At 36.9% G+C, this 13,970-nt stretch overlaps 1 protein-coding gene across 1 annotated transcript in view; it reads left to right on the forward strand.

Annotated features, from left to right (window-relative positions):
• Positions 1-10,190, forward strand: part of LOC134531549 (tubulin-specific chaperone cofactor E-like protein) — a 47,980-nt gene extending 37,790 nt beyond the window's left edge. The window contains exon 6 of the mRNA XM_063367241.1: positions 1,051-10,190. Coding sequence (XP_063223311.1) covers positions 1,051-1,375 — 325 coding nt within the window. The 3' untranslated portion in view covers positions 1,376-10,190. The remainder of the gene's footprint in view (positions 1-1,050) is intronic.
• The last annotated feature ends 3,780 nt before the right edge of the window (positions 10,191-13,970 follow it).

Genomic DNA, 13,970 nt, shown 5'->3' on the forward strand with positions numbered 1-13,970 from the left:
ATCAGCTAAATAATATGCTATTTTCCTTTTATTCACAAGTGTAAGCAACTTGTTTGTCATTTATTTTTTTATGTTAAATAATAAACATATTATAATTAGTATTAAACTTATTTTTCTATTTAATAAATAATTAAGTTGGGTACCTTCGGGTACTGGCGCCCATTAAAGATTTAGAAGCGCATGACAGAGAGAATTATTAATCTGTAACTGTGAAGGGGCTCATGTATTGCCATAGTAAAGTGGGTACACTTCATAGTGGGGCATTACACCTCTATTTATGGAATAGTATAAGGAGTCCTCAAAAAGGCCCTGCATACGTATGGGTGTGTGTGTGTGTGTGTATATATACACACACACACATAAACCAGGAACTTTCCTTTCTGTGTCTTTCTAATTCTGATGCTACATTTGTCCTTGAGTTCCCACACTCGGTGGGGACTGCCATTTATGTCTCTCTTGCACTTCAGGGCATCTCCTACCTCTTGTTTGTCACTCTCACTCTAACACTAGTGTAATTTACTGTCACAATGCAGCAGATTTTTTTTCAGTCAAAGAACCATAGTAAATAATATAATATAAAATTACATACACACACAAAATCTTAACCAGCCAAGAAAAAAAAATATATAAAAAAAATTTTCAAATGACCTTTTCACAAGAAAGTAGAAAAAATTTCAGAAACACCTGCATACATGAAATAAATGTAAACTCGGTCGATAAATCCTGTTGCAAATGCACAAACTTCTCAAAAAGGATAAACAGTTGCTATTTATTTACATCATATCAGAAAAACTTAACCATTTATCATAAGTGATTGTGAAAACGTCATCTTTAATAAAGTTACTTACAAAGTGGGTAGCAGTGACCTGGGTATATACACACAATGTACCAGAGTGATTTTATTACTTGCAGTTGATTGTAAATCTAGTTAGTAAACACAACTTGTTATGTGTTACTTGTGCTCGTGAAGTAAGCCCAGAAGTAAGCATGCGGTTGACTCCCGTTGAAGAGCACGAACACACAGCGCCTGGTGACACACCGTGTGCGCAGGTACGGCGACCTGGTGTCGGTGCACGGCCAGCTGCAGCCGCTGGTCAGCATCGACCTCAGCCCCAAGAAGAAGGTGCGCATCACCTTCAGGTGCGGGGAGCGAGCGGACGTGCGCTGCATCAGCGTGTACCAGACCGTGCAGGAGCTCAAGCACCGGCTGGAGGAGTTCTCCGGCATCTGCACGGCCAAGATGCGCCTCTTCTACCTGGACCAGGACCTGAGGGCCGTGCCGGGCTGCCAGGAGGAGATGCGCTTCCCCACGCGCCAGCTCTACCGCTACAACATGGCCTCCGGCGACGAGATACTCGTCGAGAGCAAGCCGTGATACGCCTCCGTGCTGCGTCGCCTGTTGTTTTCTTCTTTATAACATTTTACAACTGTAATTGTTTTTTTGAACAAAGATTTTCTAGCTCATATTAAAGACGTGTTGTTGGTTTTTGGGATTGGTAATCGTGAGAGAGGACTGTTTAGGGTTTCGAAAGGAATTTCTAATCATTTGTTCGTGAAGTATGGCTCACTTGTGGTTCTAAAGTATATTCCACTTACATGACCAAATCTTGTCTTTGAGCTAATCTAGCACTTGATCCACTCTCATGGTGCAATTTTGAGTTGTGACTCAGTTATAAGGATGTGTGTGTGGAATATGTTGCATATTGCAGCCTCCGGCAACAACTTGTTTTAAAACCCGTGTGTTGTGGGCCGAAGAACCGGGGGTCCAGTGGCAGCTTGCGACGCCGCAGTACAAGCCCTTGTGCTGACGTTTTGTTCATATGTATACACGTAAATGTTAGTTTGCTTTAGCACGTGCTGTGGTAACACATATTAGTTGATATTCCTTCTAGTCTACTTACAATAATGTGAGTTTACCTTGTTTTCTCACTGCATATTATTGCTTTGAATATAAGGGTGTGTACAGTATTTTGTGAGGCCCTCTTCATTGGCAGTTTGTACAGAAATATGCATGAAGCTTGTAATGACGGCAGGAGTTAGCGCTGTGTCGTGGGTGCTGGTAGAGACTCGCTGCCACAGGTAGTCTGGCCAGCTGAAGCACACAGGGACGTGTAGGGGAAGTATTTAATGTTCCCAGGACAGAAACAAAATAGTGAGAACTTGGATTCTGTGCTCTGGCTGTAATGAGGGACAAGATTTTGTGTTTTGTTGTGATAACATTGAAATAATACAGAAAAGCATTTAAATACACTATGCAACACTCAGATGCAACTTAAATCATTAAATTAGTCAGGATATTTAAAAAAGAAACTCAAAACACATACATTCTGAGTAGGTGCTTGTATGTTAGACATGCTGATTAAAAATTATTTTATTATTAAAATGCATCATGTATCAGAAACCAAAATACACTCTTTTGATTACGTAAATACATATGAAGAAACATGTTTCATATTTTTTGAAAAATTCTCTTTAAGTTTATAATATTTATATAATTTATTATACATCTATAAGAATAAAAAACAATAACAACAAAATCTCCTGTTTTAAAATTAAATTAGGCTAAAAATAAAATTGCAAAATCTTGTCTAGCTATAACACTATAAGCCATCCTTGGACCATATTGCACACATCTTGAAATGTGGCAGATGTAATACAATATGTTAGGGAATTAAATTCTGTATATTTAAAGCCTGTGAAAATAGAGATGTGAGAACACATCATAATGAATTGAGTTTGATTTGAGATCCTGTTAAAGGTTTTTAAGTCCAGTTGCCAGTAATATGTACATATGTTTGTGTGTTCCAATTTTATATAAAAAAATATATATTTTAATTGTGGTATACAATTTTATAAATCAGATTTATTTAGTTATTTAACTTACCTTTGATGCTAACAGATATTATCTTTGAAAGATTTGTGCAATGGGAGTGCATGACTTGATGTAAGCTTTTGGACATACGCCATTGCTAAGCACATGTATGTCTGTAGAAGAAAACTACAAAAAACCAAAAGACAAAAAACACAAATTAAGCAAAAATTGCTGTTGTCAACAGGATATTCCATAACAGTAATATGGTCAACAAACAAAGAAAAATGGACTTAGAGAATGAAAAAACCACCACAAATGATGAATTTAACCCCAAAAAAATTCAGCACAGCAGTTGAAATGAGACAAAAACACAACAAAACGAAAAGATGAAACAAACACAATAGTTTTCCAAAACAGAAAACAAGCCAGCACAACAGTTGAAACGAGACAAAAACACAAGACGAAAAGACGAAACAAACACAATAGTTTTTCAAAACAGAACTATTGCAGGGTGTATACCAAGTCCCAAAAGCAAAAATCAGTGACTTTTTGGGACCTTTTAAAAAAAATTTATGACTGAAAATTTTTCAAGGTTATGCACTATCATCTAACCTAAATATTCTATATTAGGCTATTTACCAACACTAAAAACAGTTTATACACTTTTATTGAGTTTTATCAATTCATTCTCTATTTCTAATAATTCTCCTTTTTTTTCTTCAAGCAATTTTTCCTTTTTCATTTCGAGTAATTTGATTTCATGTGCAGCTCTTTTTCCTGCATTTAACACCTCATCCTGTTCGTTATGTTTCCTTCTTAGGTCTTCCTTCCGTCTTGCTGAGGCATTGCGAAATTCCAAAATCATATTTTTTTGTAATCTGATCCGCAAGAGAAGAAATGCCCTCTTGAAAAACCAAATTAATCAATAATTAAAATAGTTAAGTAAAACATATTAGGTAACTGTACTGCAATATAACACAATCTGAATTGTAAGTACTCCCACCCTAGCCCAAAACAAATTAGTCCAAAGTTAAAATACTCACCTGGAAGTGAAAATATATGATCATGAACCAGTCTTTGCGCTACAAAAGATTTCTCTTTTAAGATTTTCAACCAAACAATCTTTGTTAAAATAGAAACTTCTCTCTACCGCTGCATTTCCATGGAAACAAATCAAGAAGCGTTGGAAAAATAGGATTAATTGAACATATGCATCTTGCATAAATGAGTTGATCAAATTAAAAATGAACTTGTCAAGGCTTTCCTTTTTCCAGTTGAAACATTTTGCAGCTTTCAAAACCTCAGGATGTTCACAAAACCTTGTGAACTCTCTAAGAATAATCTCTCCATCAGCAGGTGCCAACTGATTGTGTGAGATGAGTTCCTGAATGGCAACTTTAGCTCTAAGAGCTCTAACCGAGTCTCTAACCATTACTGAAAGAGACAAGCAAGATGAGCCCAATACAATCCTCTTTCTCAGAGGACTCTTTTCATCAAATAAAGGAAGAAGAGGATAATTTCTCTGGAAATTTGTCAGAAATTCTTCCAGCTCTTTCGCAATCATAGCTGAAAAATGCTGTTTAGCTTCCAGAACTGAATCTTCTAACAAAACTTTTTTCACAATGCCAAGGTTCTGGGTGTTGGGAGGGTTTTTCTCCAGCTCTTTGTCTGTTAGGTATTTTTTCAGAAATGGAATCATTTCCAGGCATCTCTTGATTACAGGGGAGTTTTCAGTCCACCGCATAGCACAAAACTTTTTTTTGAAATACTCTGGAACCAGTAATCTGAGAATAAGCAGCACGCCGAGATGGATAATTCTTAAAAAGTTGATACAATGCTCTAAGAAACTTTGTATGTGCCGTTTTGTAGGCACCATTAACTATGGGCAATGGTTCCTTTTCAGTATCAAGCGTACTCTTCATGTAACTTGAGATAAGAAATCAACTTTTTTTTGTAAACACACGTCCAGAAAATACTTCTAAATCTTACAGAAACACTTGATACTTTTTATCTGTAATCTTTTACGCAGAAAACTTCAATTAACCAATACATTACATTGTATATCCTTTTACTGCAATCATAAAAACGTTACCGATTAACTGCATAGCCATCACGTACAACACACGCTCGCGGCACAATATTGTCAACAAAAAGATACACTACCCATCATGCCGCGTAAAGCGAGACACTTGCATGACGAAACATAATTGATGTTTACATTCTTTGATTACGGTATTTGTTTACATAGAGTAGGTTAGTTTCCGCTAGTTGAAAAAAGAATGAAAATTTCAATATAAAATTAAGCGTTAACGTATGATAAAAGAAAAAAATACAAAACAAGCACCCGTAGTTATAGACTAGAAATTATTATTTCTACTACGAAAAAATAGTCACCCATATGGCCACTTTCGTGACTTATCCGTGACATCCGTGACCATGTGTTCAATTCCGTGACTTTTCCGTGACATCCGTGACCGGTAGACAGCCTGTATTGTGTTTGTTTCGTCTTTTCGTCTTGTTGTGTTTTTGTCTCGTTTCAACTGTTGTGCTGGCTTGTTTCTGTTTTGGAAAACTATTGTGTTTGTTTCGTCTTTTCGTTTTGTTGTGTTTTTGTCTCGTTTCAACTGTTGTGCTTTAATTTTTTTTGGGGTTCAATTCATAATTTGTGTTTTTTTTTTCGTTCTTTAAGTCCATTTTTCTTTGTTTCTTTTTGTTTGTTGACCATATTACTGTTACGGAATATTATGTGGTGTAAATATCCTGTTGACAACAGCAATTTTTGCTTAATTTGTGATTTTTGTCTTTTGGTTTTTTGTAGTTTTCTTCTACAGACATACATGTGCTTAGCAATGGCGTATGTCCAAAAGCTTACATCAAGTCATGCTAACAGATATCCTGATGTTTATAGACATTGCCATGGCTGTGCTTCTTTTGAGGCAACTTAATTGTCATATTAAAGATTTGTTTGCGATTTTAACATAAAATGATCCGAATCAATGGTTTCAATGTTTGATTCTTGAATTCCAATTTCTAACACTGTAATTGACAAAATAAAATATTTTAATTTTTTTATACATTGTATTGAGTTTCGATTTGGGACTCAACTCTAGCTGTTTGCACGTCCCTACCTGTAACCATTTAATTTAATGTTTGTAAAATCTGTTTGGTGTAAAGTAGGCAATTTTACTGAAGTTGTAACATTTTCTCGTTGATGGCAGTGTGAAACATTTACTATTAATAGTACAAAACTTGATGGTCATCAGAGAATGCATGTGTTAGCTTACAATATGCCTTTCAAATGTTGTTAAAGACTGATCACCATGAGTGCAAATGTGAACGAAGATGAATATGACATGTCTGCATGAAATATTTCTTCAAGTTTACGTATGTTGAGTTCGTGAATAATTTGACTGGTTATATCATGTTAACTTGAATGGTGTACTTGAACAGGTGTAAGATGGCTGCCAAAGCCATCTTGCTATCTGGAGCATGGTGAAGGTGTCAGCACGAATACACATTAGATGTCTGTTGGCTAGTGGGACAGCGGCACTGCGTGAGTTAGTAACATGTACCGTACTGTTAACTCATCTCTCTGTTTATTTGCTGTTGCTGTTCATTGTGGACTCTCCAGCCAGGAGACGCTGATCCCTCCTTTCAAATTCTTTCCTTTTCGGGGGGAGTACCCCTGTTCCCAGCATCACTTTTACGCTGTCTTACCGAGCGGTTTCCTCGTGAGGTATTCTGGACGGTCGAAAATAACTGTCAGGTTCATTTAGATCATCCAGTAGATATTTGCAGACACACTTGCATAGGGATATTGGAAAAGTTAGACAGTGCTGGATGTAGTTGGAACTAGAATTTAGAAGCATTTCACCACACATGTTGCGTGTCTTGTAAATGAATGTCGTCCAACACAGCAGAATAGTCTGATCATCATCCTAAACTGGTATAAAAATAACTTGTTAGAACTGCATGTAGCGTGCCTTCTCATACAATTCCAGTATTTTATAAAACCATCCTCAAGGTCACTATTCCAAAATTTAAAGAGTGAAAATACAGGAAACATACTTTTAAATTAAAACAGTGCAATGCAAAAAGTATGTAATAATGTGGGGGAGTTTAACATTTCAGTATATGGCTGTGTTTTTCCTGAGAAACAATATCCGTGATAAGCAAGTTCTGATGCGTTCTATTCATTTGTCTGAAAAATTGTGGTTTTTTTTTATTGTGCACCACTGTACAGGAAAAATTTAGTTTTAAAGGCAACGTGGTGTGAGTTTATTGTGATGGCCATCCAGAAAATGGAGCTCCTTTTAACCCTTTTAGCCACACATTTTCAGTTCCGTAGATACACCTTAGGTATTTAAATTTTTTTATTGTAACTAAATGTTTATTTTTTTTTTTTTTAATTTTTGTGTGGTAATAATAGTACACTATAATTTAATATGCATGTATAATTATTTTATAATTAATAAAAGTAAAATAAAATTTATTAATTTCATAGCTATAAAGTATGATGTCCACTAGAATGTAGGTACTCCTTAATCCACATATTCAAGGTATGATAAACTCCATGTATCATTGAGATATAAATTGTCCACTTCAGTGAACAAATAGACTAAAAGGGTTAATAGGAACTGCTAATACACCTCACAAGAACATTAAAACAAATCCCTACCATCTGTGTAATTAAATACCCAAGTTACAGTGTTTTATCGCATAATCGTCTCACATTTTACACTAAAATCAAGTATGAAAAGTAGGGATGTGACTTTTATGAGAAGAAAAAATTTTTTTGTAAGGTAAAGTTATTCATAAAAACCAAACCCATTCATGGAAACTAAGTTCATTTAAAAAGTAGAATATACAAAAGCACGCCAAACAATTTATACATATTACATACTAAGTCATGCAACAAAAACCTTTCTTCAACTTTAAATAGAAAAACAATTTGTGACCCGAATGCGAGCCTGAACTAACACATAACTATCGTTGTAGTACACACTCAAATGTAGTTAACTTGGCACTTGACAGAGAGCGGGCAGTGCATGCAATCGGCGAGATATCAATATTCGACTACGTGTGCCTGCTCTATACGCTCTATACCAAACATGAATGATACCAACTAGCGCTGGCTATATTTTTATTAGCGGTACACTGCGGCGACTCACAGATAAAGGTTATAACGTTTAAAAAAGTCTTTAAAAGAAAATTTACACATACCAGACTGCCTATTTCAACACTCAGTGGCTGTTTCTGCATTTATTTGTTAATGTTTATAAAAACTCATTCATGAAAAGTACTAAAATTATTTACCCTTTTTGAAGTGGCAGTCTTATGCTGTATTTTTTTGATTTAAACAATCCCATAGATTTTGCCCTAAAAATAGATGTTTAAAAAAAAAATTCCTACCATAGTTGGCATAATCCGTGAATCTGAATACAGGAGTAACCACCACGTGAGGTTCAATGCTCTCAAGATTTTCAGGAAACAGGTTTTTTTTTTATTTGAAATATTTGGGCATAGGTATGCCGTATTTGCTCACGTAAAGGCCCCGCCCGCGTATACTCCCCCCTCCTTTTTGAGAAAAAAATTTAAAAACGTGTTTTTCTGGGTTTATCTGAGGGCAGGGCAGCTTGGCATGCATCAAACAGCAAGCCATGTATTGTGAGCGGCAGTGATACAGAGACTGGCATTATAGTTTGTCCGCTCTCAGTAGGACTGTCGTGAGGCGTGACAGACGTACGCAGTTAGTCGTATCTCAAACGACATAAAGATAAAAAAAAGCTTGGTTTTTTTTTTTTTTTTTTTTTTCCTAACCTAAGTTAAAACTATGTGTGTAAGGGAGGGTTCTAGGTACGGAAGACTCTAAGTGCGGCTCAGGGCAAGCCCTATACGCTCTAAACATGCGGGTTTTTAACCATGCTGAGAAGGTCACGTGCATCATGTGCTAGGAGGGGATTGGCCAGCCATGGCAGACATTTTCGCCATGGCTATCTCCCCTCACTCTTAATTCTAGACTAAAACTAGATAAGTTGGGCCCAGGTAAAACCTCCATAGACAGAGGGAAAACCCTGGGCACATACATTTGGGATGCAAAGGTCATGCATTATTACAAGCAGGTGGATTACAGGAATAGGATGGTCCTGGAAGAAGAGTGGGGCGTGGTAGAAGTTCTACCATGCAAGGGGTGGGGCACTTGGACTTTTAGTCCGCATTGGTTTGGTCAGGTCTGGTCTTTTGGGGGCGGCTTATGCCGTTTCCCGTCGTGCTGCCAGTTAGCACTCATTGTGGCTGTGTAATATGATCGTGTAAGTGGGGCGGTCGCGAACTGTGGCGTCGGACTAAAGAAAGCTGGACTCGCGCGTTTGTTTTGATGTGCAGTGTTGTCGGAGAAGAAGATGGGAAGTGGAGGAAGGGAAGTGGTGTCTGGTTGGCTGGCTGGCAGGAGGGAGGTTAAGCCACGCCTCTGCCTCTCTCCCCTCCTGGCGCACCGCTGCCACTACCCCCTGCGGACTCGCTGCTTCTCTCTCCCTCCTGCCGTGTCGCTGCCTCCCCCACCCTCCCTCATTAGAACAAAGAGGCATGACTTGACAGTCGTTCCGCCAGCTGTTTCATTTCATCAAAATTTAATTGGCGTTTAAATAAGTTGTGGTGGTATTTCATTCTGCTTTTATTAAATGTTAGTTTTTCATACCTGAAAAAAAAAAATCTATTTTTTCCTCCAAATTCGCATATAGGCCCCCTCCCCTTAATTTGGAGTCGAAAATTTGGAAGAAGAAAAAGGGGGCGCCTTTACACAAGTAAATACGGTAGTTTATTTGTTTTGTAAAGATACTGTGTATACTATAGTTATTTTTTCACAAAACATCTTGTCATTGGAAAAATTGCCAATCATTAATATAAAATTTAAAAAAAAATCAGGATAACATTATAAAGGGACAATTGTGCTACATATACACCATGGCAATACTTTTTGACAGCCCCTGGCAAGACCACGCACATAGAGTATTGTCTGATGAAGTGTGGCACGTTATGGAGTGAGTTTCAAGCTTGCACTTGGACTGTCCAGGGCTAACTTTGTTTAGTGCTGAACTGCCAGGTAAGAATGGTTAGTTCACCAACACCTCACTGACAGTGTACTGCTAGACATGTTTGATAGCCAGTAACCACAACAGGACTCAATGCAATTGTTTTACTACATGAATTTCAGAACAGAGAATCATTAATGTTTAAGTTCCATAGACATGTGTACTTAATGTGTTCTAATTGACCAAATGTGTGCTAAGTTTTGAAGATAATAACCTTGTAAAGAAATTGGTTCATGTGTTTTATTTTTGTGATGTTTAAATTTCATTATTAAATTTTTGTCAAACAATTTGTATATTTCATTAAGTAAAATCCACACTCATTTGAGAAACACACGTAACAGGGTAGGCATTATAATTCCTTAAATTAATTTTTTGCATGTGTAAAGAACTGCTTCTTTATTGAGCAGAATTAATTTTTTTGGAAGTTCCTCTTGACGATTCCTGGTAGCATTGCTAGGCACAGGAGCAAAGTAGTTCCGCTGGACGTAATGCAGGACAAGGAGGATTGTGCGGAAGAATAGTTTGTCAGGGGCAGAAAGTTCCAACCGTGCTCGAGTCAGGAGCTTGGACCTTGTGGTCTGCATTGGTGCTTGTGCGTGTTTGGTGAAGCATTTGCAAGGTGGCGACAGGGCGGGAAAACCGGGAATTGTCAGGGAATTTTACTAGCCTGGAAAGGTCAGGGAAAAAAAATTACATTCACCAAAAAAAATTTTTACAAAAAGGCTAATTTCCTTTTGCCTTATAAAAGAAGAAAACGGAAGAAGCCTAGGTGGTGGATGAGAAATTTATTTGTTAAAAGTAGTGAAAATCGCAAGGAATTTTTCGAAAAACTTATTTCAAATGACGGTAGTATGTTCAAAAATTTCACACTTATGAGCAGGCAAGATTTTGACTACCTAGTCGAAAAGGTGACCCCTTGGGTGAAAAAAGCAGACACCATCTGTCGTGATGTGATATCAGTTCAAGTGAGAGTACTGTTTACTTTGAGATACCTAGTTACTGGAGATAGTTATGCTTCACTTATGTATCTCTTCAGAATTTCAATCCCAAGTATTTGTCGCATAATACCAGAAGTATGCAGAGCCTTTATCGACATTCTGCAAGATTTTGTAAAGTTAAGTTTCGTTATAAGTAATGTTTATTTATAGCAGTGAAGAAAGGTTAGTGAATAACGTATATCGTTAGTTATGTATTCAAGGAAATGACATAGTAGCTTACATATTAAACCTTAAGTGACAAATACATAATCAGTTAGTGAACATTAATTTATTTATGAAAGTTTCAAAAATTCTGAACGTACTGTAAACTCAGAAACAATTGGTTGTTCTTTGCTGTCACTTGTAGCTCTGGAAGACGGTGTGTCAATAGAAGTAGGACGAGATAAGTAACTGCCATAGGCGTACCCAGATATTTCCCTTAGGGGGGGCCCTGCTAAAATTTAAATCAGAAGCTTAATTTAGAATGTTAAATAGCCGAAATACATTCACTCATTCACTTGTTTATATTTTTGTGCAGTATCAACGAGATGTGTTTACTAGTTAATATTTATATCCGTATAATTATAACAATCTTCAAAATGTTTTTTTCCCATAGACAATGTTTAAAGGGTACTTACACATTTTCCCCCCCTCGAATTTTCCAATAGCTTGGTCCAGATCTACCTTGAAATGAACTTCTTTTTAGTGAATGCAAACACAGCAATTCAGACAACAGAACTTTAACAAACCTCTTAAATTTTTTTTTTGCTTTGAAATACATACATTATCGTAAAAGAAATTAAATCAAAATTCTAGATGACACAGACGACACTCAAAAGGTACATGTTTTTTAAACCACAATAGCTTGAATTTTCAACTGACCTTGTTTGACAATGATCAATTCATCAAATTTTAAAAACATAAAGGTCTTATTAAAAACACACATTTTAACAAACCTGCAAAAGATTTTCATTTACATGGTAATAAATTCTACGAAATTACGTTAACGCAAACGTTATCTCAAAGTTCTGATTACAATCACAAACACAAATATTAAAAACCTGCAAAGCAACCTATTTTTTTTCAATCAATTACTAAATTTAATAGACTCAACAAATTTAGAACAGTTTTGATTACAAAAATAAATTTTTAGAAACATTCTACTGTATTTAATAACGTTCAAGTTAATCCAAAGTTATGGTAACGAACACGCAAAAAAGTCAAGGTAACTTTCTCACAACAGCTTGAACTATCATAATTTTAAGTTGTTTTCCAATTAACAGAAATAAAATGATATCCAGGCAATTGTAAGTTAAACAAACTGGCAAGCATTTTTATTTATCTGGCAATACTTGCACAGTTTGAGTGTCACAGTGCCAGGAATATACGAATATTAACGAACGCATTAGAGAAAATGCCGATCTGAGTGATTACATTAGGGGGGGCCATGGCCCACCTGGCCCCCCCTGTAGGCACGCCTATGGTAACTGCTTGTACTCGTGGAAGCAGTCGCCATATTCCCATGATATGAAGGGGATGACCCAACATTATTGTACTTTCCCATAGCTGCTTCAAACAGTATGTTGTTGATCAGATGTTTTACAAGGGTCCTTGCTGTAGGCTGTAGATCCCGCAGTTTATTACCGACATGTTCACCATATGTTGTACATTCATCCCTCTTCATTGCTTGCTGTAATACAGCATATGCTTCTTCACGTTTAGAATAGGGTGACGCGTGTTTACTCCTTTTAACTCTCTTACTGGGTAAAATAAACTGTTTATCACTTCCATCATTACTTGACAAAGTTGTTGCATCATCAGGTTGTATATGTTGACTGGGAGTTGGTGGAACATTGTGCTGACTCTCAGATGTATCAGATGCCACATCGTCTTCTTCCTAAAAAAGTAAGAAATACTCATTAGAGCTCATTTGTGTCCATGAAATACAAATACGTTACCTTGATTTGTTTTACAGATCCCACCAAATGAAGATAAGTGGAAGGTAATAGCTCATGATTTTGAAAGAAGCTGGAACTACCCACACTGTATCGGAGCCGTGGATGGAAAACATATAGTACTTCAGAGCCCATAGAACAGTGGCAGTTCATTTTTTAATTACAAGGGGTCATTCAGCATTGTTTTAATGGGGATTGCAGATGCTAACTATTGTTTCTTGTATGCCAATATTGGTTGTCAAGGCAGGATTTCAGACGGAAGAGTGTTTCGCCAAACTTCATTTTATCAAAAACTAATAAAAAATGAACTTGCATTACCGACTCCACAACCTCTCCCTGGAAGTGAAGTGTTATCTCCTTACATTTTAGTGGCAGATGACGTTTTCCCCTACAGGTAAACATTATGAAGCCTTAACCAGGACATCAAGAAAAAGGTTCGAAGAATAGAATATACAATTACAGACAAGCACGCTCACGAAGAGATGTAGAGAATACATTTAGATTATTAGCATCAGTTTTTCGTGTGTTTCAAAAACCTTTAATGGTGAAAGTAGTATAGAAAAGGGGCTCCTGCGTGTGGTGCCGGTGCCGGTGTCCGCCATCTTGGATTGTGACGTCATGGCGGCCATATTGGATGGATGTGACCTTGTCCCTTGACCTTGAATTTAACCGTCAAAAATTGTCCAAAATTGGGCAAAATTTGCCCAAAATTCCTCAAAATCCATCATAATTTCCATATTTTTGGAAAATAATTCCGCCAAAAAATCTGAAAAATTTTGATAAATTAAAAATTTCTTTTTCGAGGGAAAAATTCCCGTTTTTAGTCCTTAAAAATCCCAACGGCTAGAAATGTCCATATAGAGGCTTAAGCATCCATGTCTACAGCCTCTGATAAGCCTCTGACGTCTTCATGGAATATGTAATTTTGAATTATGACGTCACCGTTGCAATTTCCGTTACGTCCGCCATATTGTCCTCGTTACTGGAAGCCAACATCATTGTATCGTCGGCTAGAGTGCGCTGACACCATGTTAGTTTGATTCGCACCCGCTAGAGTGCAGTAATCATTTATTATTACTGTGACACCCGCCATCTTGTCATTTAGCCGCCATCTTTGAATTTTGTAATTATTTAG

This window comes from Bacillus rossius, chromosome 5 (genome assembly GCF_032445375.1).
Source record: "Bacillus rossius redtenbacheri isolate Brsri chromosome 5, Brsri_v3, whole genome shotgun sequence".
NCBI lineage: Eukaryota > Metazoa > Arthropoda > Insecta > Phasmatodea > Bacillidae > Bacillus > Bacillus rossius.